The sequence below is a fragment of the Poecilia reticulata genome, linkage group LG2 (genome assembly GCF_000633615.1).
Source record: "Poecilia reticulata strain Guanapo linkage group LG2, Guppy_female_1.0+MT, whole genome shotgun sequence".
NCBI lineage: Eukaryota > Metazoa > Chordata > Actinopteri > Cyprinodontiformes > Poeciliidae > Poecilia > Poecilia reticulata.
The window spans coordinates 19,610,061-19,633,157 of NC_024332.1; the positions used below are offsets into that span (position 1 = coordinate 19,610,061).

Genomic DNA, 23,097 nt, shown 5'->3' on the forward strand with positions numbered 1-23,097 from the left:
ATCAATCAATCAATCAATCAATCAATCAATCAATCAATCAATCAATCAATCAATCAATCAATCAATCAATCAATCAATCAAAATAAATATTTGATTTATTCATTTAGCACATTTMAGCAACAAGACAGTTAAAAAATGTCTTGTTTTACATCTTGTTTACAAAAACAAACATTTTTTGTGTTTTTCTTTCAAAACATCCATCCATCCATCCATCCATCCATCCATCCATCCATCCATCCATCCATCCATCCATCCATCCATCCATCCATCCATCCATCCATTATCTTAACACCCTTGTCTCTGCTGGTGCCCATCTCCAGCTAACGTTCTGGACGAGAGGCGGAGTCACCCTGGACAGGTCACCAGTCTGTCGCAGTCTTTCAAAACACAAAAAATAATTTTTATTAAGTAATAAAAACCACCATAACATCAACAACAGAGAAACAAACATCACATTTTGATGAGCGCCATCACTAAATCATTGATACTCATCAAATATCTCGGTCAGTGTTTCATTGATTATGTTTCAAAATCAGCTCTTATCAGGYGGGTTTTAGTCTAGATTAAATGAACTCAGTGTTTCGGCTGTTTTGCAGTTTTCTGGAAGTTTGTTCCAGGTCTGTGCTTCTCCACGTTTGGTTCTGGTTCTGCAGACCTGAGCGGTCCGGAGTGTTGATACGATGATACGACAACAGCAGGTCTGTGATGTATTTTTGTTCTTTAAGGTCAAAGTTCACTSWCTGTGTCAGTTTTCATCAGGCTGTTGAAATGTATTTAAATCTGCATTTAACTGCATTTCTTGGCTCCGTTGGGATAAAAGATGATAAACCTCAGTGACCTCTTGGCTCCACACTGCCACCTGCTGGATGATCGTCTCGGGGCGACTTCCTGCTGTGATGTCAGAGTATTTGGACCTGAACTGAACTGAGCTGGAACTGAACTGAATCACTGAATCGTTCAGTTTGGAGTTGTGCTCTAGATCAGCACCTTTCTTCACTCCAACATCTGGATCTAAAAGTGGAAAATTTGATTTGATTTCTTCCATCAAGATGAAATTCTGTTGCAGTTTGACAGCAGAAATCTCCTTCATGAAGTCCAGATGTTTTCTCAAGTTTCTGCTTCCTCTTTTAATGGCTGACTGCCAATCATTTATTCAATATTCAATATTGCCAATGGTTGTATCATTTTCTGTGATTTGAATATTTATTTTTTAACTGGCATCCTTAACAGAAATGTATTATTTTGTCTTGTTTTGTTTATGAGCAAGTTAATGTCTTTGTTTAATTCCTATTAAATCTGAAGTTTGTTCCTGTTTGTGTTAATGGTTGATTTTTTACTTTAGTTATTTTTAGTGGAGGAGAGATGTCTTATTTTATATTTTAATGTGTTAACTCATGACTTCCTGTGTATTTGTACACGTTTCCCTGTTTTCTGCTCTAATAATTTTATTAATAATAATCTAATAATCTTTTAGGAGTTTTTGTGGTGAATCAGTCTGTCAGTGAAATCCAACATGATGCTGCCAGACTTTTAAAAGTGAAGGTTTATTCCCCAGATTTTCTGCAATAACATGGTTTATATGGCTGCTGCTGCTGCTGCTGCACATGATTTATGAGAATCAGTATCAGTGAGAATAAAAACTCTGATTTTACTTGATGGTAAAATCAAACATCAGCGCAAGAAAATTTGACATTTTAATAGTTTGATTTAAAGCTGAATTCCYGTTGAGTTCTGAGTATTAATACATAAATAACTACAAATATTTATTTAAATTCTTATCAAAGCTGCACAACCTTTAARTTATTTTGTTTTTCAGATTTTTTTTTACTCAAAAAGTTAAACTTGCTCGGATTTGTAGTTACACAAAGGRTATATTGAACGTTAGCGCCCTCTGGTGATCGATTATGGAATAACATGAATTTGAAATGAACATTTTTGAAATCACCTTATGTTTATGAATTCAGTGTTTTTGAGTTTTCTTTATTATTGTATAATGATTGTTTGRCATTCTTCATCTGACTGTGATGCTCTGATAGAAAATGAATGCTTCATATTGAGAAACCAGGTAACATTTTCTAGTCGGAAAATGAAACAAACATGAAGCAGCAGTGRTTATCTTTTTCTCATAAAACATAAGAGATATGTTTCACTTAAATATGTCTTTATCTGTAGCAGACTGACGTGTTGGAACCAAAAATAACACACAACTCTTTACTCCCACTTCATTTATTCGCTGTTTTTTGTCTTTTATATGCTTGTATGAGTTTAAATAGTATCTTGTTACCATAACTGAAACAAAATTTTCCTCAAATCAAGAAAAATTGGAAACAATCAAAAGAATTTCACAGATTTAGAGTGAAAATTGGCCGAAAAAATTATTTCACCAGTTTTTTCTTCTTCTTCTTTTACACAAAGCTTATTGTAACGTCGACTGTCGTCACTAAGTTCCCCTTTTATGAGAAAGAAAAACGTCATTGAAATATCAAATTAAGAGAATTAAACACACCACATATTGACTCTCAGACTCTACAGGCTACAAATCAAAACAAATGAACATTTTCCCCTGGAAATTATTCATTTAGATTATAAACTTCAGGATATGTGATTAAATTATAGGCCTTCTGATATAAAGTAGGTTTTATTAAAGTAGRTGCAACCACATAAATTCCCCCAAACTCAGTAAAATGAAAACATGCTGAACGGTTTAGTCCCGTTTTTCTTCTACACGTCTGTAACTAAAACGTTTCTCCTTCAAACTGTGAAAAAACAAACACAAAACATTTCAGCTGCGAATTAGTTCCTCCATTTTCAGGACTGGATCCAGATTAAGATGATCTGCAGCCGGTAATCCATCCCAGTCGCTATGGAAACCATCTGGAGAGACATAAATAACTGCTGTAATTCACAGAAATCATTTTTTCACTTAAAAATGTTAGAAATTGGACAAAGTCAACTTTCAAATGATCACTAACCATCTTTTAGATGGATCTTTAAAAGTTTCAGTTAACTTCATGCAGGAAGTTTTTCTCTTACAGAGACATGGTGTGACCATTAACTTTTCAATACAAAACTAATGATTATTAAAGCGTTAAAAGTTGAAATAAACCATCTGACCTACTGAGTCCAGGCCAGGCTGATGACGGCCGGACGTCCAGACCTGACGGATCGGCGTCGTCTCTTAGAGCCGCCGCTGCAGTCCTGGGGTTTCATCAAAGACAGAGAGGATTATTGATTTTATAAAACTTCTAAGAATGCAACCAGAGCAACAAAAACATAAATAATTATTCAGAGATCGTTGATGGTTGTGAGAACAGCAAACGTTTCTGCTGATTTCAGGAAGGCGTACCGGGACGCAGCTGCTCCCCTGTTTGACGCACAGCTGCAGCTTGCAGTGCAGGTAAACGTCCCCAGTGCTCCCAGTGAACTGGAACATGTTGAAGGAGAAGCGGTTGGAGGTTCCTTCTCCGTTTCCCTCCACCTGSACCGTCTGGTCGCCGGGGTCGGCACAGCTGCAGAACAAGAGGAAAGATTTTTACAATCAAAAGTCAAAAACACATTTATGGTTGAACTTTAAGTAGCTCGGAACACCAACTCTTTATAGAAGCGCCTGCCTCACCCGTTCTTGATCAGGTCGTATCTCGGCTGGCTGCTGGGAGAGTCTCGACTGGTTGCCCAGCATGAATCCGTTTCCACGGCGATCAYGTCTGCGTCCAGTCCAGCGGTGGTCAGCTCCACCCAGATCTTCTGGTTGAGGGCCACGCCGGTCRTTGAGTCCAGAGCGTGTGTGAGGCCGCCGTCGCTGTAGGCCTTCATGGCCACGGTGTAGTTCCACTGTCCAGACTTCACTATGACGACCACAGAGCTTCGGACACASAGACACCAACAGCTCGTTTAGCGCAGCAGSTAATCAGATGTTAACAGAAAGTTTAGTTTTTGCACTAAATTTGTCAAACTTTGTCGCAGATTAAAATACTTTGGTGTCTAATCACACATAATTGGATCTATAAAACTCATATTTTCAGTATGGCCACCATGGTCGTAACAGAAAGTAGTTGTTTGCACTAAAATCAGCCATTGATGGCCACAGCTAACCAAAATATGAGGTTAACTAAGCGCAAATTTACTAAATGAGTATCTTAGCAATGCTATGCCACTAAACATAAAAAAATTAGCAGAAGCTAACTAAATCCACTAAAGATATAAAAAATGAGCAGAAGCTAACTCTAAATCCACTAAAGATATAAAAAATGAGCAGAAGCTAACTCTAAATCCACTAAAGATATAAAAAATGAGCAGAAGCTAACTCTAAATCCACTAAACATATAAAAAATGAGCAGAAGCTAACTCTAAATCCACTAAAGATATAAAGAATGAGCAGAAGCTAATGCTATGACCATTAAACATGTACAAAATTTGGCAGAAGCTAACACCAACCCAGTAAACATATAAAAAATGAGCAGAAGCACTAACACTTAACAGATTAAAAAAATTAGCGGAAGCTAATGCTAACCACTGAGAGTTTCTCAGTCYGTATCTCACGTCTTCATCTCCTTCCAGTTGACGACTGGAAACTGCAAACTCCCCAGTTTCTGATTTTGCTACAAATTATTACTTTAAAGTTGTATATAGGATACAAAGGATAGAAATAGGACATGGTACGATCTAAAGGTTGTCCAAGTCATTGTGGCAATAATTGGTTCAAAAGGCTCACAAACAGCGGCCATCTTGAAAAATRGACGTCACCCTGAAACTGAAGTGGCCAACGGGGGAATTTCTTTCAGTTTGTATCAAAACCTGGAAGATTTTTACAGTAATATTTAGAATCAACAAGCTTCCCACTGGAGCTGAAGAGCCTTGAATGCCAGCACACACCTGTCCTTGATGTTGAAGGCAACGATCTTTGTTTCGGGCTGAGTGTGCCGGCAGGAGAAGTCGATGTAGAACTGGTCCTGGCGACTGATGACGTCAGAGCTGTTCTGGTACTTGATGGCGTTCTTGTAGATTATTTGGCTTCCATTATTCTGTAAGAGCAGAAAGTACAACAATAAAACCTCATCTTCATGARGCTGGTCTGATTCAAGGTTACACTGCAAAAACACAAAATCGGGTTTCGGGTGTAAATATCTTGGTTAAAATAAGACAAAAATAAATTKTCAGCTTGTTTTAAGTCAATAATTCCTTAATGTTTTCTGAACAAATWCTAGTTCTAGTGGTAGAATAAAACAAAACGTTTTCCCCAAATTACAAGTGAAATAATCTTGCAATGGAACTGGAATGTTTTTAAGGAATYATTTACTTAAAACAAGCCTGCTGATAAGTTACTTTTAAGCTAGTAGTTTTAATTCAAGTGTGCCAAACTGGACCAGAAACAGTAACGCTAACATTTTGCGGTGGAGTTGGAGTGATGAGCCCACCGTGATCTCCGTCCCGCAGGTGTTGCTGCTGTCGAAGCTGAAGGTCACCATGTGCGTCTCCTCGTCCATCACGCCCCTGCAGCTCCGGTTGTTCAGGTGTAAGGTAGAGAAGTCGATGCCTTTCTCCTCCAGCAGACACCCAATCAGAGCGACGGAACCAGAGTTCTGCCTGCAGACAGTCGGATCGCCTAAAAGTTGAGGAGCAAAAAGGTAAATGAGTTTCACGGTTCGATTCGGTCTCGGTGTGCAGGACATCTGTCTTACTCAGAGTGTTTGACTGTTTGTAGTCGTAGGCAAACGCGGCTCTGCAGAGGCAGCCGGTCCCCCCGCCGATTTTCTCTCCGCAGAACTCATGACCGCTGCAGACTTTGTCCTGGCAGAAACCTTCAGCCGAGGCTGCGGAGAAACACGGCGGAAAAATCGGCACAGACGCATTGGAGTTCTGTAAAGATTCAGCTGAAGTGGATCGGTTCTTACAGCAGCCAGCGGCGGACCGCCAGTCTCCCAGTGAGGCTCCGCYGTTCAGGCTGCAGGCTCTGGCGTAGGCCCACAGGAAGCCACAGCGCAGACCGTCCACGGAGGGATATTTGCACAAAGTGTCGCTGCAGGCGTCGATGTAGGGAGTCGGGTCGACGTCACCGTTACAGGAGGAGAAGGGAGATTCCTTCAGGGCGTTGCAGCTTCTCACCAGACGGGAGAAAAACAAATAGATGGGATGCCGCATGCTTAACTTTCATATTTTCAAACTAAGCAGTATTAAAAGTGCATGTTTTGTCTTTACATAATTATCTTAACGGTGCAGTTTACTGTATGTTTTAATAAAAGAAACAGTGGAGAAAAACACATAAGTATTTCCTTTAGAGCAGTGGTCCCCAAACTACGGCCCGCGGGCCGGATCCGGCCGCCTGAACAATACCAGATTCTGATTTATTTATTTTTTTCATATATTGTATTTTCCGGTTTATATGTGGTATATGCCCCCACTTTATGTTATTTAATCAGTACAGTTGAACAGTTGTTATGAACAGGTTGAATTCTTTGAAGCAATGCCTGTAAATAGCAACTTATACTTCAAAACGAGCCTACATATGAGGAATTCATATGTTAAAGTTACTATCCCTCAATGGAATATATACTAGTCAGTCCCAGTGACCGTTTCACTAACGGTTTTTGCCCATGTGCTTTCTGGGTAAAAATCAATCGAGAAACGCGCACCCCTCCCAGCCCCCCCACCCTCCTCCCGCTGAATAGTCTCAACCTTCAACCCCCCCTCCCCTCCGGCCCCCACCAGAGAAGGGAAAAGTTATGTGGCCCTCACAGGAAAAAGTTTGGGGACCCCTGCCTTAGAGTGATTAAATCCTCTCACTGGTTCGTTATCGCGCTGCAGTTGATTGAAGTGTCAAGAGAGTCGTTGTACTGAGTCTGACAGCTAGGGGGAGACAAACCACAGGATTAGAAGACATTTTGTTTTTCTTTGACTTGTCCTTGAAGAGTGAGGTGAATAAATACCAACAAATTACACTCAAGTAAGAGTAATACTACCTCTATGACATTGTATTAGGGATATTGTTCGTAGGGGGGAAAAAAGGGCAAATTTCCACCAAAATACTCAGAAATCTTGAGATTAATTTCCAAAATTTACTAGAAAAAAATAAACATGAACATTTTTGAGGCTGAAACTTTGAAAATTTGCTAGAACAAAAAAAACACGGAAGGTTTCAGAAATCTTTCCACAATATTTACGTTTTCCACTCTTGGACCTAAAATATATCTTTGTTTTTTCTGGAAAATTTCAGAAATTAATTCTCAAAATCTGAATTTGGACATGTTGACTTGTTGAGTGTCTAACCTGGAGGAGCTGTAGTGATCCAACCTCTGGGTTGAGATACTGCTGGCATTTACACACAGACCCTCAACAGACGACCAAACTGGAGCTGAAAACATTCAGGACAGAACCTCAGGACAGACTCAGAAAGTTTGGCTCTCTGCTGCTGAAATGTCAGACCTTTCATTCTAATCTTACTTCCTGTGTGGATCTGTGCYGTGGAGCCGTCGAAGAAYAAATAAACTGTGTGACTGGAGCTTGTAAAGTTTGCCTTGACTCCGGTTGAGTCTTTGGAAATCCAAACGCTGTGAAGCTCCTGGCCTGAGCTGCTGAGGTTCAGCTGGGTGTCGTTCATCTGGGGGACAGAACAGAAACGTTCACAGCAAAAGGCCCAGTGTTCATTTAACTCTGAAGAGTGTGGACTATATAAACACTGAAAAGGTGTTAATATCAACTCTGTGGGAGTTAAATCAACACTGGGAATTATGTTGTTAACTTCCACAGAGTTGATATTAACACTTTTTCAGTGTTTATRTAGTYCAYACTCTTCAGAGTTGGTGGCAACAATCAATCGTTTCCATTGACCGTGTAATGGAGCGATTTGATGCTAGGATGAGGTGGGATTTTTTTGGCCATATTGAAATTGGTTTATTTTGCATCACCCGATCAACAGCTGGATGTCGCCACTGGAGGAAACCACGAAGAAGATGACAGGAAGTGATAGGAACATAATTTTTWTGACTTATCATGTGAACAAATGCATTCACGTGTGATTTTAATCAATCAAATAATCAAATTTTATTTGTATAGCACATTTCAGCAGCAAGGCATTTCAAAGTGCTTTACATAAAACAGCATGTGAAATAAACAGTTAAAAAGACAAAGAGATTTTTGTATTTTTTTTAAAAGAAAAAGAAAAAAAAGGTTAAAAAAGATAAAAACATTAAAACCTGCACCCCTTGTAGGACTTCAGTTAAACGTCTCACACCTCAGAGTTTTAGTTAAAATACCATTTAACAAGGATTCTCACACCTCAGAGTTTTAGTTAAGATGTCATTTTCATTTAACAAGGATTCTCACACCTCAGAGTTTTAGTTAAGATGTCATTTAACAAGGATTCTCACACCTCAGAGTTTTAGTTGAGATGTCGTTTAACAAGAATTCTCACACCTCAGAGTTTTAGTTAAGATGTCTTTTAACAAGGATTCTCACACCTCAGAGTTTTAGTTAAGATGTCATTTAACAAGGATTCTCACACCTCAGAGTTTTAGTTAAGATGTCATTTAACAAGGATTCTCACACCTCAGAGTTTTAGTTAAAACGCCATTTAACAAGAATTCTCACACCTCAGAGTTTTAGTTAAGATGTCATTTAACAAGGATTCTCACACCTCAGAGTTTTAGTTAAGATGTCATTTAACATGGATTCTCACACCCCTAGATATAGATTCGTTTAACTGGGATGTTTTCTGGGGGGGCTTTACATAGACGGCGTGAAAGAGAAATAAAAAGAAGTTTAAAACTAGATGAAAAGTAAAGATAAAAACATCTAAGACATCAATACCCGCTCTCTAACCCTAATTTAGCCATATGCAACTGTGTTCCTTAACTAATGGCAAAACATTAGCAAAATACTGGCGACGTTTTGCAGACATTTGTCCTGGAAACACAGCTGGCTTCTGACTGGCTCACCTGGACTCTCCCTCCGTGCTCCAGGTGAAACTGAACAGCTGGATCCTGCAGCTTCAGGGTGAYGCTGTCCACAAAGCTGACGTCTCTGCGACGGCGCTCCCTGAAGGTGGCAAACACTTCGAAGCCCGTTGATGAATCAGAGAGCATGGAGTAAACGCACCGATCCGTCACAGCAGTGAATCGGCCATGAAAGTCGATGACGGCGCCGCCGGTCACAGTGCAGAGCTCGGCTCCAGCAGCACCTGCAGGCATGGAGACACCAAAGGTAGTCGGGAAAGTTAAAGTTTACATCATGAAAGCTCATYTGTACTTCTAGTTATTTCTATTTCTGCATGTATGGATGATGTTTTTGCTAAATAAACTACTTTAAATGAGTTTTTCAATGCAGAACTAGTTGTTGGTGCATCAAATGTGCAACTAAACACATCACCACCATGCAGTTCCTTTCGGATTTCAATTCTATAAAAAATTAAACCTAAATTTTGATGTAAATTTAAATTTACTTCTCATAAATCTAAAGATTTTCTTTTGAAAATAATTGCTTGACTTTAGGGATCGAAAATGTTTGACTATTTTTCTGTAATTAAATGTTTTTAATGGTTATTTTCCACACAGACCTTGTAAACTGCAACATTTCAGTGTGTAAACATTGATTTACCTGTCAGTGCCATGATGGTACACAGGTGAAGCAGGAGGTGAAGCAGGAGGCGGAGCATCGTGGAGGCTGGGAAAACAGCTGGCAGAGCTGAAAGAAACAAAGTTAGAAGAAGAAGGTTCAGTTGCTTTGCTTTACCTTCAGAAAATAAAGTATCTGGTTGTTTTTATCATGTCTATAGATGTCATGTAGTCGTTTTAGCTCATATTGTTTTGCCAGATCGGTGCAACACATAAATCTTTTGTTTTAAAACCAGAACAATTAAATAAACTCCATTAAATCCCCATTATTGCGACCATTAACTCTTTACATTTCAAATAACTTTACATAACTGTTTTTTTAATCTATTTAAATGCTTCCTCAGCTGCAACAAAARGAGCATTGGTTCAAAGTGCGGCAGCAGTTACCATAGCGACACACCTGGGTAGGAACTGAACAAATTCTGCGATGCTGGAAATACCAAACAGTTTAGCCTGATATTAATGGGGAAAAAGTCAAAGCATCTTGTTTTAAATGTTATTATTATTAATATCTAAAAGCTATTTTACCTGTTTCACTGCAAAACGATAGGATTTTTWWAAAAATGTAACAATATTTATGAGGAAGTGCAGCGTTTAAATGAACCAGTGCCTCTGTTATCGTGTTATGTTTCTAAAAAATGACGACTTTATATAGTTACAAAAACACAAAAACGTTTTAAAAAATAATGTTTTTYATTGCAACTAATCAAGTTAATCACAATTTTTATAGCAGTTTCTCTCCACGGTCARCTTGTTGTAAATATTAACATGCTGYTAATATATTTTTATGTGTTAGATTTAATAAAATGTGGTAAAAGTCACCTTGTTTGTTCCAGAGGAAATGAAATGATTTRTTTTTCTGTGTGAAGCTAAYCTCTGCTGTGGGTCAGAAAGTTACTCCTTGTTCTCCTGGAAACAACAAACACAGATTTTCAGCAGTATTCACTTCTTATCGGCTAAAATCTGTTTTTCTAATCATAAATAATAACAAAAAAGACATTTTAAGATTTAAATCACCCTTTTCAGCTGCGGTGAAGGATGACAGAGGCTCCTCTGACCCGTCTGCCGCCGTCTCTGCTCCGTCCCTCGGTTTGTTTCCGTCTCTCTTTATGTCCATCCTCGGTCCCGTCCACACCCAGAACCAAAGGGAGGTGCAGGAAAAACGACACTGATGCTTCCTGATAACAATCTGTACCATGAAAGCCTCCGTAGTGTCTTGTTACAACCACAGAACCCTGGAAACACGTATGTATTAACAATACCGTGTGACATTCACAGAAACAAAGAAATGTAAGTCATSAGGCTGCACAGTGGTGCAGTTGGTAGAGCTGTTGCCTTGCAGCAAGAAGGTTCTGGGTTCGATTCCCGGTCTTTCTGCATGGAGTTTGCATGTTCTCCCTGTGCATGGTGGGTTTTCTCCTGGTACTCTGGTTTCCTCCCACAGTCCAAAAACATGACTGTCAGGTTMATTGGCCTCTCCAAATTGTCCCTAGGTGTGTGTGTGCATGGTTGTGTGTCCTGTGTGTCTCTGTGTTGCCCTGTGACAGACTGGCGACCTGTCCAGGGTGACCCCGCCTCTCGCCCGGTACGCTAGCTGGAGATGGACACCAGCAACCCTCCTGACCCCACTGAGGGACAAGGGTGTAAAGAAGATGGATGGATGGATGGATATAAGTTATCAACTGTGTTTAATCTGTTTCTTTAAATCATTTGGTCAAACATCACATTCACACGCTTTTAGAGGAAAACGTTTTAATTTGGACACAATGTTTCTTTGTCCATTTAATGAAAACAGGGAGAACATGCGAAGAGTTTGAATTCAAAAAGGAAAATATGCTTTAACAGAATTAGGTGAAATCTTTTATTATCTGATCTATGACAGGTATAGTGTAGAACGCATCCAACTGATCTGCCATTCTTTATCTATACATAAAAATACAATAATTTAAAGCTAACTGGCGCAGTTGGTAGAGMTGTTGCCTTGCAGCAAGAAGGTTCTGGGTTCGATTCCCGGCCCCGGTCTTTCTGCATGGAGTTTGCATGTTCTCCCTGTGCGTGCATGGGTTTTCTCCGGGTACTCCGGTTTCCTCCCACAGTCCAAAAACATGACTGTCAGGTTAATTGGCCTCTCTAAATTGTCCCTAGGTGTGAGTGTGTGTGTGCATGGTTGTTTGTCCTGTGTGTCTCTGTGTTGCCCTGTGACAGACTGGTGACCTGTCCAGGGTGACCCCGCCTCTCGCCCGGTACGCTAGCTGGAGATGGACACCAACACACCTCCTAACCCCACTAAGGGACAAGGGTGAAAGAAAATGGATGGATGGATGGACGGACGGACACTACCACACAGACATCGAGTCTTTGCAGAAAAAAACATGTAAAYTGATGTTTTAATCAGTTTTCATTCATTTTTGTACATCAGCTCACTGCTGTTCTAATTGTTATTATCAGTATTACTATTCCTCTTTTTCTGATTTTCTGCTGTTTTGTGGAARATGTTGGCTAAAGTAGGTCAAACKAACCTGTGAATGTCCATCTGCACGTTTTCCCATCAGAAAGATCCGTCACAGCCGGAGGTTCGCTGATCCTCATGACTCATTCCAGTTTGTAAAAAACAGTATCARTGTTTCACAGAGCAGAATTTCTCTGAGTGGTAATTTAAATCTRTACCTCAGCATGTCCGGTGGAAACCTTTTAACTTGAGTCTTTGGCATGAAGTCTCATCTTACCAGCAGATATGAGTCAGAAGTTTCTGCAGAAATGACTGAGACAGTTGACAGTTTTAAAAAGTTATGAAAATTGTGACGCATATTACTATAACAATCGTCCAGATGTGGAAACAAGCATAACAATTTTCATGCTCGCCCCTCAGCTTATGTTTGCTTTTTCCTCCAAGATGGCCGCCATTTTTGAGTCTTTTAAGCTCATTATTGCCAAAACATGTTACGGATTTTCGCAACTTGGATAAACTTTATGCCACATCATTTGCTTTTTGCTCTGGTAATGTTTTCATACAAATTTAAAGAAATAATATGCAGCATTTTAACATCAAAAATCAATAATTTACCTAAAAAACAGTCTAGTTGCTTAAATACTTTTAATAATAACAGGCCTGCACATCCTAAAGTGAAGGATTATGAAACCCTACACCTAAAACTGTAAATGCAGAGTGCTGTGCATTTGAGTCTCAGAAATAAAGTTGCTAAATAAATGACCAATAAAAAAATGGAAGTTTTTGAATTATTAGTCCATTTAATTTTACCTAATTTTTTTCTTTGCTCTCAACGTCGTGAGAATCTTCTTTAAACTGATCTGCTTCTGACTGATCAGATCGGTATTCTGACATTTAATATGTAATTCAAACCACATAACTAGTTAATTATAGGGCTGATCATCACCGAGTCCATTTCCTGTCTGACAACTTTAAGCTTTGCTTAGTGCAGGGGTGTCAAACTCCAGTCCTCAAGGGTCGGTGTCCTGCAACTTTTAGATGTGCCTCTGCTGCACCACCTGAATACAATAATCAGGTCATTAAGGCTCTGGAGAACCGAACTACACTAGGAGGAGGTAATTAAGCCATTTCATTCCAGCGTTTTGAACCTCTGGCACATCTAAAAACTGGAGGACAGCAGAGGACTGGAGTTTGACACCTGCTTTAGTGACTCACCTGCTAACGAGATAATAATAATGACAATAATATTATTGTCTAATATTGTCTGCAAGCAGACAATAATAATGATAATAATAATGATAATATGACTTGATCAGGAAGTTGTCTCAACTAAACCTATTTTTTTTAAAGAAGAATTTTGGGTAACACTTTATTTGAAGGGGTGAGCATGAGACTCACATGACACTGTCATGACATAACATCTGTCATGAACATAACGGAGTCTTTATGAATGTTTATGACAGTTGTCATGAAGTGTCATTTGGTAAATAATGACACTTAATACAAAGTTGCTCTAAAGGTTGCACTAAAAGTCCATTGAAAGTGCCAACTTTGCATTCAATTATCATAATTTACAAAATCATGCAAAGTTGGCATTTTAATGGACTTTTAATGCAACTTTTAGAGCAATTTTGTATTAAAAGTGTCATTATTTACCAAATGACACTTCATGACATCAGTCATAAACATTCATAAAGACTTTTTTATGTTCATGACTGTGTTATGTGAGTCTTATGCACACCCCTGCAAATAAAGTGTTACCACATTTTGTTTACAAAGCACCAGACTGAAGACTTTATTCATTTGGTTTTTGGTAGAAACAGAGAAACAAATCATGCAAATAGAAATTGAGGACGGGAAGGCGACAAAAGGACAGGTTCAAGGTCAAACCCTTTAACGACTCAAGAATGAAATCACGTTTCATAAACTCACTTTTAAATATCACTTAAATATCAGCAAAAATACCTGCAGCATTCCTTAAGGAAGACTGCTAAGAAAGTTTCAAGCAAAAATGTTGAACAATCAGGAAGCATCACCTGGGGAAACTTCCAGGGTTTCCTCCARAAACTCCCAGAGCCCAGTGGGAGAGCTGCTGGGGTCGTCCATCAGAAATAACAGCATGTAATACCTCAACCATAAACCTTTAGCTTAATCTGTCTTTACTGTCACTGGTGGAGAAAAATCCCCATTTAAAATAACCCATAGCCTGGAGGGGGGGAAAGTAAAGCCTGGTGGCCCGCCAGGCTGATAAAACACTGGGAGAAACTGACTTCTGTCTGGACTGGGTTTGTAAGCGGAAGCCCAGTCCATATCGCCATCTCTAAACAGGAACACTGTGTTTATATTCCCAAAGGATCTTTGGGCTGCTCTTGGTCCCGTCCCTCACCTAGGACCCGTTTGACCTGGCAGATCCGACCCAAATAGAGGCATGAAGCCTCTGATAGCCCCAGGATCTCTGGGCCACTCAAACCCCTCCACCGCGATAAGGTGGCAGCCCAACGGAGGGGAGAAAACAAAGCCAGAAACAGTTTCCTGCTCTGAACTGGAGAGAGGCCAGAAGGTGGCGCTCTGGTGTTTCTACCTAAACAAATTTAGTTCTTGTTTAATTAGAAACTAAATTTTCTGTTTTCATAGAAGCTACACCTGGTCTGGCGTTCTGATTGGCTGTGGCTGCTTCCTGGAAAAGGCATGATGGCTGACATGAAGCTGCCATCACCTGACCGTTCTCCCTCTCCTTTTCAGTACATGAAATCCACGAACATGGAAAGTTCTCCTGATCAGTTCATCTGTTGTGTCTCTGCTCTGTCTTCTCTCAGCTCCAGCCGGTCACGGCAGATGGCTGCTGGTACTGGGCCCGGTTCTGGTTCTGCTGGAGGTTTGTTCCTGTTAGAGGGGAGTTCTTTCTCTCCACTGTCGCCACATGCATGAGGGACTGCTGTAAAGTCAGCGACTCAACACAAGCGAGTTGCTGTCTCCCCCTGCTGGTCAGGAGGAGTGAATGCTGTAAGTAGTGACTCCATACAATCTGCAGGGTGTCGTTTGGTACAAAAGTTTTAAATTACTTTATAATTAAATGAACCTAATGAATTGATAACTTGGATCAACTAAATTGAAATGAATTAAAGTAAAATGCCTTGACAACATTGTTGTGAATTAACATAATTATAAGCGTTTAACCTTTTGGTATCTGCTTTTGGGGTTCCAAACATTTTTTGTATTGGTTGTTGGGTTTTTTGTTAGTTTTTTTATATTGTGTATTGGTGGGGCTCATTTGTTAGTTCGAAAGTTTATTCACAACAAATGTCGTCTCAATGCACTTTAATAATTTCAGTTCAATCACATGTACTCCAATTGCTAGTACAATAAGCTCAGTTGATTGTTAAAGTAGTTTAAAAAGTTTGCACCAAACGACACCAAGCAGATTGTACGGAATCGTTACTTTCGGCATTCACTCCTTCTGACCAGCAGGGGGCGACAAAAAATCCCTTGTGGTGAGTCGCTGACTAGAGCTGCATGTAGCGACAGTGAAGAACTTCCTTCTTCAGCAGAACCAGAACCGGGCTCAGCACCACTATATGTTTTATTCATAGTTTATTCCTGCCATATTTTTAGAATAATCTAGAGAAACACCAAAAATGTATTTTAATTTTTATAATGTAGAATGTATGAAAGCTGCATTTCATAATGGATCATTGAGTTTATTAAAATGAAGCACATATTATATTTAGGTTGTGTGGTAATTGATCTGTTTGACAGCATAAAACAATTCACATGTAAAATGTGAAATCAGGCTGCAGCTATTGTTTTAATGGCCATTATAATTACATATCTGACGCTGAAGGGAGAATTTGGACACCTACTGGTCACAGATGTGCATTACATCATTTAGTAAGTGTTTATAAAGAAATTAAATTTTTGAAAACATAGCTGTGTATTTGTAGATGTGCCTGGTAATCCACAAACAGATTTCAAGAAAATTGAAAACATGTAGCACAACTTTCCAGACATTAAGATGAATGAGTAACATTTTGCATAAAGGTTCTGTGTGTTTCACTGAAGAACCTTGTTGCATAAATTACTGAAAGTGTGAAATTAAATATGCATCTGTTCTGTTAATATCTAATCCAGATAAATAAAAATCAAACATTAGGCTGGTTTAGTGAAAAGAAAAGATGAAAAACAACATTTTTATACCACATTTTATTTATTTTTTGTATTTTTATTGCTAGAAAAGTGAAAGAAAAAGCTTAATGTCAGTATTTCTTTTTAAAAGAAGACAGTTCAATTAAAAAAATATAAAGTTATAATCAGATGCAGTCCTCATGCTTCCCTTCATTTAATTAAATCAAAAGTATGAAGAAATAATTTCTGGTTGACTTTTGCCCAGTCCCCACATTAATTGTACTAAAAACCAAATTTATCTCAAGATATTAGATTATAAAGCGTCAAAAAGTTAGAAATAATCCCAGATTTCCAAACATCCCATCTGTGGATCCAGACTGATGTCAGGAATCAGCGTAAAGGTCGGCAGTCGGTCCAGTTTCACATGGAAACCACCTGAGGAAACAGTTAAATATCAGCGACACATTCCTCCTCTTATCAACTCGTTTAGTGAAGATTTGGTTCTGCTTCGTTTATCACAGATGATAAATCTGAGTTCTTGATTAGCCACGAAGGTCCGAATAAAAACACACAACAGGCAAAAATCTGAACAAATATAAAACATGACTTCAGCCAATTAGGGCATTCAAACAACTTTTTTAAATTATTTTTTAATATTACAGCATATTACAGTCTTTTTATTGTGCTTGATTGCAAAGAATAAGAAAGAGGATAAAATATTTTAATATATATCTGGAGTCCTCTTTTATCTAAATAAAATCTAATGCAACTAATTTCCTTTTGGAAAGGTTCAAAAAAACCCTTCCCTTGTGTAACATGATGAACCATTCCTGTCTGGATTCAAAATACAAACACAAACAAACAAACAAACAAACAAACAAACAAACAAACAAACAAACAAACAAACAAACAAACAAACAAATAAACAAACAAACAAACAAACAAACAAACAAACATCTTGATTATTGAATTACTTGGCCGAAAAATATGTAACAAATAAATACTTTATTTTAAAGTTTATTTAACTTGCCACTTTTAGCTACTGAAACTTTTATGACAATAGTTGGAAAAACAAACCCACCCTGCAGTCTGGACTAATAACCCCAGCCAATGCTGACGACTTTCCGTTCTGATTTGGCTGCGTCTCTATATTTCCGTGGTCTGACGGCTCTTCGTTCTCTGTTGGGTTCATTGGAGCAATCCTGGCATTTAAACATAAAAACACGACATTTACTATTTTGCAGACCAGCACTACATATTTACATACAGTGTAAGATTTATCTCTTCAAAAACCAAGTTTCATATTGAAAAAAAAACCATCCATCTTCTTCAGAAGCATTTAAAGAGAACCAAGTCTGCACATCTTGCTGAAAAGTTACTTGTACGTTTTGTCTTACTTCATGTGTAAGAAGATATCTGCAGTAGAAACTAGACCACAGATCCTTTATAAGACTTTGTGTTTTTGCAGTGTACTGTGTGATTAATCTGATTGTGTTGTTTAATCGACCAGCTGTTAATAAAGTTTTCTAAAGTGCGCACCGGGATGCAGCTGTCCTCCTGTTTACGACACAGCTGGATCTTGCAGTGCAGATAAACTTGACCAGAGTTCCCAGAAAACTCAAATATGTTGAAGGAGAAGTAGACGGAGGTTCCCTCTCCGTTTCCCTCCACCTCCACTGTCCCGTCATTCGGGTCAGCACAGCTGGGAAGAAGAAAAACCAGTTCATGCGAGTCTTATAACCCAGTCTGAACACCCTGATGGTTATGACCGATATTTAGCGCCTCACCCATCTTCAATCAGGTCATAACTTGGTTTGCCGTTGTGTGGTTCCTTGCTGGTTGCCCAGCATGAGTCCATCACCACGGCGATGGTTTTTGGATCCAGCCCGTCCGTCTTCAGCTCCACCCATATTTTCTGGTTCAGCAGAACACCAGAGTCTAGCGCTCGGGTGTAGGCAGCGTTCTCATATGCTTTCATCGACACAGAGTAGCTCCACTCTCCAGACTTGATGTGCTGGACCACAGAGCTGCAAACAAACAAACAAACATGGGAGCTTATTAAACTGCAAAAACACAAAATCTTACCAACTATTTTTTGGTCTTTTCTAAAGCAAATATCTTTGTAGACGTGAAATAAGACAAAACTAACTTACAAGTGACTTTGCAGCAAACTATAGGAGCTTGTTTTAAGTTAACGATTCCTCAATATTGATGGAAAAGTACCAACACTGGCAGATTGTTCCACTTATAACATTTTTCTCATGTTAAAAGTAAAATAATCTGCCAATAGAACTTGTACTTTTTTAAATCAAAATTGAAGAATTAATGGCTTTAAAAAAGTCCTATATTTTACTCAAGGTTCATCTTATTTCCACCTTACTAAGATATTTGCACTAGTAACTAAACCAAAAACACTTTCATGTTTTGTGTTTTTGCAGTGAAATCAGCGGAAAAAGTTTCCATCATGTGAAAACAAAATCAGTCACACACTTGTCTTTCATTCTGAAGGCCACAATCTTTATGTCGGGTTGAGTGTGGTAGCAGGAGAAGTCGATGAACACTTGATCATGGCGAGTGATGACATCAGAACTGTTCTGGGTCATGATGGCGTTCCTGTAGTTTATCTGACTTCCGTTATTCTGCAGAATCAGACGATCATTAAGAGAAAAAAACTATTATTTCTGCATAACAGTTCTGTTTTTCCACTTTGCTATGATTTTACTGAAAACAATGGATGAGGAAAATGCGAGAGACACACAAAGATCTCTGATAAGAATTAGAGGATGAGTGTCAGATCCCACCRTGATCTCCGTCCCGCAGGTGTTGCTGCTGTCGAAGCTGAAGGTCACCATGTGGCTCTTCTCGTCCATCACGCCCCTGCAGCTCCGGTCATTAAGGTGCAGGACTGTGTAGTCGACGCCTTTTTCCTCCAGCAGACACCCAACAAGAGTGATTGAACCAGAGTTCTGCCTGCACACAGCCGGCTCACCTGGGAATAAAAACATCTTTAGAAACTCTTTTTCCAAAGAGCTGTGTATATCTCAGAGGTTTCTTACCCAGAGTGTTTGACAGTTTGTATTTGGAGGCAAACACGGCTCTGCAGAGGCAGCCAGTCTTCCCGCTGTGTTTCCTGCCACAAAACTCATGATCGCTGCAGAGCTTGTCCTGACAAAACGCCTGAGGCTTGGCTGCAGAGAAGCAAAACCAAATGTTATTCTGACAGCATGCAGGCTGTAGAAACCTTGCAGTAAAGATGTGATTCTCTCACAGCAGCCTGCGTTTRACCACCATCTGTCCAGTGTGATGTTGCTCTGTAGGTAGCAGGCTGTGGCGTACGCCCACAGGAACTGACAGGGCAGATCATCCGCTGAAGGATATCCACACAGAGTGCTGCTGCAGGCGCTGATGTAGGGAGTCGGGTCGACGTAGTTGTTGCAGGAGGAAAACGGGGCGGCCCTCAAGAGGTTACAGCTTTTTCACACACAGGAAGATAAAAACATTAAACATGTCAAACTCAAAACCATAGATGCCAAATTACATCAATCAGGCCCTCCAGTTTTTTGTGATTCCAAAATCGCAAAATTAATAGATCCTTAATTTTTTTGTGTTGATGCATAGCTGTAAATTTATTGCAAATTTCCCCCCAAAAAATGGTCCAAATACATCAGGTTTAAGTGATGTTAACTCCCACCTGCAGGTGGCAGTATTTCTTGCCTCAGTATTACTTAATGTCAAGTTGTCGTCCGTGGCCTATGTGGTGAATACAGGCCCAAATATTAAGCAAATATTTCCAAATTAGCTCCACAAAATCTGTGATTCTGACTGAAAAAAAATCATAAAAAAACAATTGTAAAAACCCTGATAGATTGATCAATTTGAAAAGATGTTCAATATCTAATTTTAAGAACTTATCAAATGCAGAGGCAGCTGTTTATAAATAATTTAACAGTCTGCTAATATCAATAAATTCTGCCACTACCGGCCCTTTAAGAACATTCATGATCCTGACGCAATTCAAAATGAAAATTAATTTGACATCCCTGCCATATACAATGCAAACTAGACAGTATAACACAGGTCTGTTCTTGGTAGAAGGAATAAATCTACTCACTGTTTGGCGGTCATGTTGCATTCTATTTGACTGTCCACAGGGTCTACATACTGCCTTTCACAGCTAACAAGAAAACAAATAAATCAACTAGTCAACTTCCTGTTTTTTTGAGGGAATGGTTTTGAATTAAAAAATAACTGTATTTAATTATTTATTCATAATAATGTTGTACCTTGGAGAGCTTAAATCAAGAAGCTTCGCAGTCGACATATTTCTGGAGTCGACACACAGACCCTTCATCGCTGATCCAACAGGGACTGAAAGTTTACAGACAGTATTAGTGAAAGCTGCATGAAAGCAGGTCACTAAAATCCTCTGAATTTACATCTCATAGCCGAATTTTGACAACTGAAAAGTATTCCTACTGACTTAAACAAACATTGCATCTTCAATCTGTTTGTTAATAAATACATTGTAATCTTTACATTTTCACGTGAAAAAATGTTTTTTTATAGTCAAATTTCCTGAGTAAACCTCAATTGCAGCTTTAAGATGGATTTGTCGCCTATTTTTCTTTCTGGATAGAATGAATTAGTACTTAGAGGACTAATCCTGCCTTTACTAAAAAGAAATACAAAACAAATCAAGATCATAAATAAATTGCATGCCCCAAATGATTAACAAATGCATTACTGCACCATCAAATTGAACTAAATAATAATACAAAAGATATTTGTTTCTCTTTGACTTTAAGAAATAATTTTTGTGCTCATCTTCTCATTTTGTATTTTACCTTATCTGTTTTTTTTTCTTTTGTCTTATTCATATTTATGGCAGGATTGGTCTTCCGTAGAGAAGAACCAGACGTTAAAAAGTTGAAGAATAATAATCAGTTCATTGCTGCCTTGTTTATTCCTACCTCTCATGTTTATCTGTGCAGTGTAGCCATCAAACAACACCGACATTTTGAGCCCAGAGAACAAAGACGTTGCTGTGAGTCCATTTTTATCTTTGCTTAATGAAATGCCCTCAAACTGCTGGACTGGACTGTTTAGGATCAACACTGTCTCGTTCATCTGAGTGCAACAAAGTAGGAAAATTATTAGCTATAAAATGAGAATCTATGTGACGAAGGGAAGAGTTGCACAGGAATTTTGATCCAACTTTCTGGGAATTACCTTAATCCTGCCACCTTGTTCCAGGCGGAAGTAAAGCTTTGAGCCAGCAGGTCGAAAGCTCACACTTTCCAGGAAGCTCACGTCTCTACGGCGGCGTTCCTGGAAGTTAGCCAGCACTTCAAACCCACTTGATGAGTCTGACACCAGAGAGTACACACACCGGTCCTTCACAGAGCTCTGTTGACCCAGGAAGTCGATGACAGTGGGGCCGGTCACGGTGCAGATTTGGTTTTTAAAACATCTGATGGAAAAATAAACAGGCAGATTAATAACAAATCACAGCAACAACAAACCGTAGCTTTCTGTCTAAACCAGAAACCAGAATGTCTCTGTGTGTGTGTGTGTGTGTGTGTGTGTGTGTGTGTGTGTGTGTGTGTGTGTGTGTGTTTACCTGCCGTTTCCGTCACATTCCTCCTGCTCACCACAGCCGGTTGATGTGACAGCTCTGTCGATGCTGCAGGTGAAGCTTCTGCAGGTTTTTTCAAAACGGACTGTTGAGTTAGGTAAAATCCCAACACCTGAAGAGAAAATGAAGACGTTTGTGTTTCTTAAAGATCCCCCTATTTCTCTTTCAAATGTCAGCAAGGCTCAACAGAATCAGAAAAAAAAAAAATTCACCAACCTGAGACTCTGCATCCACTGATGTCTGCAAATCCAGAGTCAGACGACCCAAGAGACACAGACTGAACTAGCTTACCCTCAACTGCTACATCCGCCATCTATACGGTATAATATAATAAATAAAGAAATTATTTGAAATATTAAGATGGAAAAGCAGCAGATTACCATTTAAACAGTTAAGTTTATCTTGTAAAATGCAGCAGAGAAAGTAAAGATGGTTGTAATTTTAGCCTTTTATTCACATTATTGCTTTCAAAACCAATTTCTAGTCTTAGATTAAGTGTTTTATAGTAAATACACATGTGAAAACCAAACAATAAAAATACTCACCACTTTTGCCTCACTGGAGACTGAACTGAAATGCAGAGCTGTTTGTTTCCCAAAACTGAGGAGGTTCAGATTTACCTTGGTTAAAAAACAAAAAGACGCAGAAAAAAAAAAAGTTATCAAAAGTGAAGCACTAGATTTTTCAAGGATTTCATATTGGCCCTTTGCAACTATGTTACTTAATCACTCGAGGCGCCATGTTGGACGTTGGAAATGAGGATCGGGGATATTGAACTGAGCGACTCAAATTGTTTATTCATGGCTTCTTGTTCGAGTCAGTGAACGTAACACACCTGTTGGGGCTGCATTTACAAAAGTTTGAAACAGCTAACGTAGAAACCGAGCCGTACCTCCTCCCTCCTGACGTGTTCATCAAATTACTGACTTTGCCTGAATTCACACCACATTTTATGTCACTATGTCATAAACCAGGGGTCCCCAAACGTTTTCCTATGAGGGCCACATAACTTTTCCTTCTCTGGTGGGGGGCCGGAGTCAGTTTGTAACAGAAAAATGTTACACGTTTATCACCTGCGCTGCCGGAAATTGTTGACTGGGGGGTTCTCGATTGATTTTTACCCAGAAAGCACATGAGCAAAAACCGTTAGTGAAACGGTCACTGGGACTGACTAGTATATATTTCATTGAGGAAAACCTGGAATGCGGCGTTCATAACAAACACGTGTGTTCATCTGCTCTGCTGCTAGCAAACAACTGTACTGATTAAATAACATAAAAGTCAAG

General features: G+C 39.2%; 2 protein-coding genes and 1 long non-coding RNA gene across 6 annotated transcripts in view; 1 reads left to right on the forward strand and 2 right to left on the reverse strand.

Moving 5' to 3' along the window:
- Positions 1–331: 331 nt before the first annotated feature.
- Positions 332–1,312, forward strand: LOC103480764 (uncharacterized). Of its 2 annotated transcripts, XR_536172.2 has the most exons (3): positions 332–503; positions 597–698; positions 821–1,312. It is a non-coding gene; the product is annotated as an uncharacterized LOC103480764 (long non-coding RNA). The 2 variants fall into 2 exon arrangements; XR_536170.2 differs by having other exon boundaries at positions 332–698.
- An 898-nt stretch (positions 1,313–2,210) lies between these two features.
- LOC103480752 (alpha-tectorin-like) lies at positions 2,211–10,878 on the reverse strand. 2 transcript variants are annotated; one of them, XM_008435923.2, is made up of 15 exons: positions 10,623–10,878; positions 10,482–10,514; positions 9,589–9,677; positions 8,931–9,172; positions 7,438–7,594; positions 7,264–7,348; positions 6,781–6,843; positions 5,892–6,094; positions 5,679–5,810; positions 5,415–5,602; positions 4,873–5,021; positions 3,617–3,862; positions 3,347–3,509; positions 3,115–3,198; positions 2,211–2,874 (listed from the first exon to the last, which is right to left on the reverse strand). In XM_008435923.2, the coding sequence occupies exons 3-14, from the start codon at positions 9,644–9,646 to the stop codon at positions 3,115–3,117; spliced, it is 1,770 nt and encodes a 589-aa protein (XP_008434145.1). In that variant the 5' UTR covers positions 9,647–9,677; positions 10,482–10,514; positions 10,623–10,878; the 3' UTR covers positions 2,211–2,874. The 2 variants fall into 2 exon arrangements, with proteins under 2 accessions (XP_008434145.1, XP_008434140.1); XM_008435918.2 differs by having other exon boundaries at positions 9,589–9,675; positions 10,428–10,514.
- Positions 10,879–16,366: 5,488 nt separating this feature from the next.
- LOC103480737 (alpha-tectorin-like) overlaps positions 16,367–23,097 on the reverse strand; it is a 13,231-nt gene continuing 6,500 nt past the window's right edge. The window contains exons 8-22 of one of the 2 annotated variants that reach the window (XM_008435904.1): positions 22,357–22,431; positions 22,028–22,124; positions 21,797–21,923; positions 21,406–21,646; positions 21,147–21,303; positions 20,460–20,544; positions 20,288–20,350; positions 19,445–19,647; positions 19,233–19,364; positions 18,978–19,165; positions 18,667–18,815; positions 17,964–18,203; positions 17,716–17,878; positions 17,258–17,378; positions 16,367–16,611 (exon numbers count right to left, since the gene is read on the reverse strand). In XM_008435904.1, the coding sequence (XP_008434126.1) occupies positions 17,271–17,378; positions 17,716–17,878; positions 17,964–18,203; positions 18,667–18,815; positions 18,978–19,165; positions 19,233–19,364; positions 19,445–19,647; positions 20,288–20,350; positions 20,460–20,544; positions 21,147–21,303; positions 21,406–21,646; positions 21,797–21,923; positions 22,028–22,124; positions 22,357–22,431 (2,028 nt within the window). In that variant the 3' untranslated portion in view covers positions 16,367–16,611; positions 17,258–17,270. Of the gene's footprint in view, positions 16,612–17,253; positions 17,379–17,715; positions 17,879–17,963; positions 18,204–18,666; positions 18,816–18,977; positions 19,166–19,232; positions 19,365–19,444; positions 19,648–20,287; positions 20,351–20,459; positions 20,545–21,146; positions 21,304–21,405; positions 21,647–21,796; positions 21,924–22,027; positions 22,125–22,356; positions 22,432–23,097 lie in introns of both variants that reach the window. The other variant, XM_008435910.1, reaches the window with a different exon arrangement.